Source organism: Mizuhopecten yessoensis, unplaced genomic scaffold (genome assembly GCF_002113885.1).
Source record: "Mizuhopecten yessoensis strain PY_sf001 unplaced genomic scaffold, ASM211388v2 scaffold10581, whole genome shotgun sequence".
NCBI classification, from domain to species: Eukaryota; Metazoa; Mollusca; class Bivalvia; order Pectinida; family Pectinidae; genus Mizuhopecten; species Mizuhopecten yessoensis.
This window is the reverse complement of record NW_018408618.1, coordinates 41,944-46,149: the sequence shown is the minus strand read 5'-3', so window position 1 is coordinate 46,149 and position 4,206 is coordinate 41,944. Positions and strand designations below refer to the sequence as shown.

Below are 4,206 nucleotides of genomic sequence, written 5' to 3'. Positions count from 1 at the left end.
GTTTACGTTGTCTGCCGTCAACATCCGGCAAATGTTGGTGACTGTGAGGTTATGCGATGGAGGAAAAGGGGGTTATTAAGGCAATATTAAAAGAAAATGATACTTAAAGATTTGATCGCTAGTTTCAGGCCAAAATGCTACAGACGTTTTATATCGTTTCGACGTCACCCTGTCGCGTGTCCAGGTCGGGAAACCAAAACAAGAGGCCCAATGGGCCTGAATCGCTCACCTGCTATTGATCTTATACTTGTAATCTTAAAAGTGGACTAAAATACAACTACAGACAGAATATCAGTGTTTGATTTATAAGAACCTATTATAAGATTTAAACATATGACGCCCGTGACCTTGAATGTCGAACAAGGACATTAGGTTGAACAGAGTTTAAAGTCTTCCAACCCAGCATGCTTCTAGCAAAATATCATTACCCTGGACCTTTTGGTTATACAGAACAAATCATTTAAATATTTACACATATATTGACCACTGTGACCTTGAATATGGGCGAAGGTCATTCATTTGAACAAACTTGGTAGCCCTTCATCCCAGCATATTAATGGCCAAATAGCATCACCCTAGGCCTCTCAGTTATTCATAAGAAGTTGTTTAAATGTTTTTAACATATCTGACCCCAGTGACCTTGAATATGATTCAAGGTAACTCGTTTGAACAAACTTGATAGCCCTTCATCCCAACATATTAATGGCCAAATATCATCACTTTTGGCCTTTCGATTATTAAGTAAAAGTCGTTCAAATGTTTAAACATGTTTGACCCCTGTGACTTTGAATATAAATCAAGGTCATTAAATTGACAAACTTGGTAGCCCTTCATCCGAGCATGTTACTGGCCAAATTTAAGCACCCTAGGCCTTTGGGTTAACTTACTCATAAAAAGCAGTTGAAAGGTTTTAAACAATTTTGACCCCTGTGACCTTCAATATAAGCCAAGGTCATTTATTTGAACAAACTTGGTAGCTTTTCATCCCAGCATGTTACTGGCCCAATATCATCACCATAGGCCTCTCAGTTATTCAGAAGAAGTTGTTTAAAGGTTTTTAACAATAAAGTGTTCAACACTGAAAGGACAGGTTCATAGTGGGCACATACATTTTGCATGTAAATGCTCATTTGGGAACAAATTCCTCTTGGGAGGCAAGGTTTAAATGCTAATCACTTGAACTGAGGATTTCCGTATCTATCACCACATTGACAATACACGTAAATACTAGTTTCAAGTTTGTCAGCCATTGCTTGTATCTCTACATCCGTTCCCCATGTTATTTCTTCTGCATTTTAGATCGATTTACATATTCATGAACCGGGCGATTTTCAACATTTTCAACGGTGTCCTTTAAGTGATTTATAACATAGTCTCTAAGCAGGATATGAAACGTTTGAACACCGAATATAATGTTACTGATTGTCCGGAATAGACAATGTCCATCACCTCTCATCTGTGCCACCTGCTCAGGAGGAGCAGATCGGTTAACATCAAAGGATTTTTCGAGCCATACCAAATAATTTTGATTTCTCCTTTTGCCAATTAGCATCCACAAGAAAAAAAGGAATGGAATGGGATGTCGCCCCTTCAGCAGATATGCTGCATTCTTGGTCAAGTGTATTGTCGCAAGGAGGGTCCTCCCATTCATATGAAAGAGTATCATCACTGGACTCGTTGGTTTCATCTCTCTTGGATTGGTGCATGTACTTGCTCATCTTCTAATGTTTCCTCCGTTTTGTCGGCACGGTGTCTTTTACTGACATTTGTTGACCTCCCTTCATTCTTCGATTCCTCTTTATGTCCTGTAGGTTGTTCGTCCTGTTTCTCCAAGTTCGGTTCCTCTTGCCGCAAGTACTCGTGAAGTCTTGCTCCATTTACCAGTGTTTTTTTATTTGACACATTATACGTTCCCTTTTTCATGCACTGCTTCAATTGTATATGACCCTGTTCATGTAGGATCAAGTTTCCCTCTCTTTCTGGTTGCCTTTCTTGAGGTAAGCAGCAGAACTTCGTCACCAACCTTAAATACTGCTTTGTTTTAATGTTTTGTCATGATCATGTTTTTGTTTTCGTTGTGCAGATTTGATATTCTGAGCTGCCACTTCCCTCACTTGGGCAAGAGCTACACATATAACAATCCTTGATTTGAAAGGGTCCGAGTCAGAGGTTTCTGTTGGGACTGCTGGTATATCCAGTTCAATAGGCAATATTGCCTTTCTGCCGAACACCAAAGAGAACGGATCCATCTTCGTTGACACGTGCTCCGATGTTCTATATGCGAAAAGAGCAAACGGAAGTTTAACGTCCCAATCATTCTGATTATCATAAACAAATGTTGACGTTCAACGTATGATACAGAAAAGTGTGATTCTAACCTAAGCGTTACTAAATAAGTCTAGGAATCGCTATAATAGCAAGGGGAACATATATGACCAGAGGTAACTATAAATTAATTAATGTACATAGATATTGTTTTAAAATAGCTAACTATCAGTATTGAAAATTAACCTGCTTGCGCAACCGGAAGAAAGTCGTGTCCAGCGGAAGTTTATCGACAATTGATTAGTCTCGTTCAATCAGACGCTTAATCACTTGTCTCTGTTCGGCGTAGCTTGCACAGGCAACAAGAGTATGGTTGAACGAGACTAACAATTGATCAACAACTCGATGTCAACCAGTTGCTCATTCCCCGAACACCAACTCTGGAGAATTGAAAGGAAGGTGTTTATATAGAAAATCCTTTGAAGTTTAGTTATAGCCCATTTCAACTAAGAATATCAACTCATTTTGTATATATGATACTGAAGTCAATAATAAAATGGATACAAAGTTTTTATTCATACATATAACTGTAATACACATTAAATACAGCACTACAAGTTGCTTATTAAATATAAACAGTAAACCACTAAATGAAGATGAAGTTTCTAGCACAAATCACATTGTCTATATATATTTCTTCAGTCTCTAGCACAAAACATTCTATTCAAGATGCAGAAGCTGTGATGCTGAATCGGCGTAGGTCATCAGGTCGATATAGTTCCAGTCTGATAACGGTCTTTCAGGGTGGCCAGGCGTCTATCGATGTTGGCGTATCTCTTCTTTCGGGGTTGAGTAGTGCCTCCTTCATCTGTCTGGATCCGGTTGATGTCATTCACGTTCTGTGTCTTTAAATGTCTGGATGATGGTGTAGATGTTGGGGTGGGCATGCAGTACTCTTTTCTTCAGTTTTCCGTGCCAAGCTTCCAGATGGTGGGTAGTCCGGGGTCCTTCTATTGAGAAGTGGTTCCAGGTTGGTCGGTCTCCTTCTACCCATTGCTCTGTGACGTACTCTATGAAAAGCACGTCTTCTATGCGGTCTAAGGGGATGAGTGGAAGAACAGCAGCTCGGCGGACAAGTAGTTTGACGTCGTCGTTCTCAAGGTACAGTGTCTGGAGTCCGGTTGACTGGGCCTTTCGCCAAATACATTGAGTGTAATGGAAAAAACAGCCTTTTATGTTGATACCAGGGACGACACTGCGGATGGCGTTGTGTGCGGCTACCTCAAAATCGACGAAGGCTGTTGTTGGTCGGAATGGAATCTGTAAGTTTTCCATGTGATCCTGTAGTAGCGTGAAGAAACGGTTGTAGATAGCCTGGATCTTTCTGGGAAGTAGTGCATAAATAGCTGGGGTCATGATGCCTTCAATCTGTACGTGGATGCTGTAAATCTGGTGAAACATAGTAGGACAGGTGTAGAAGGTGCCGTCACTGAAGGTTACGTCGGAGGCTGCAAGTTCGGCCAGGTTCTCTGATGCAGCGAATGCGATCATTCTGTTGTTCTGTTCACCGTCGTCGAAAAGGAGAAATGAATCGCCTGTAGATGTTTCTGTCCATCTTTCATTCAAGGTGATGTCGGTCAAGGTCTTTGGTAGTGGGAGGAGTCTGTTTGCGGAAGGACGGTAGAGAGATGATTTGGCAGTGTAAAATGTTAGCAGTCGCCGTGACAATAGTTATAAGAGAATTCACACAAATCTGAAAATACAAGTTTAACTAATATCTATATATCAAAGCACACAATAACAGATAATAATATCAAACTGAACAATAATTATAAGAGAATTCACACAAATTTCACTGGGTAAAGAAGTTGATGTTTCCAAGTACAGAGCGAAATATGATAATTCTCCAAAATGTGCTGCTGTTTTATACATAACCCATTT

General features: G+C 40.2%; 1 protein-coding gene across 1 annotated transcript; it reads right to left on the bottom strand.

Annotated features, from left to right (window-relative positions):
• Positions 1-3,153: 3,153 nt before the first annotated feature.
• Positions 3,154-3,816, bottom strand: LOC110461150. The gene has a single exon (XM_021514482.1). It carries the CDS (start codon positions 3,814-3,816, stop codon positions 3,154-3,156), a length of 663 nt encoding a protein of 220 aa, XP_021370157.1.
• Positions 3,817-4,206: the final 390 nt, after the last annotated feature.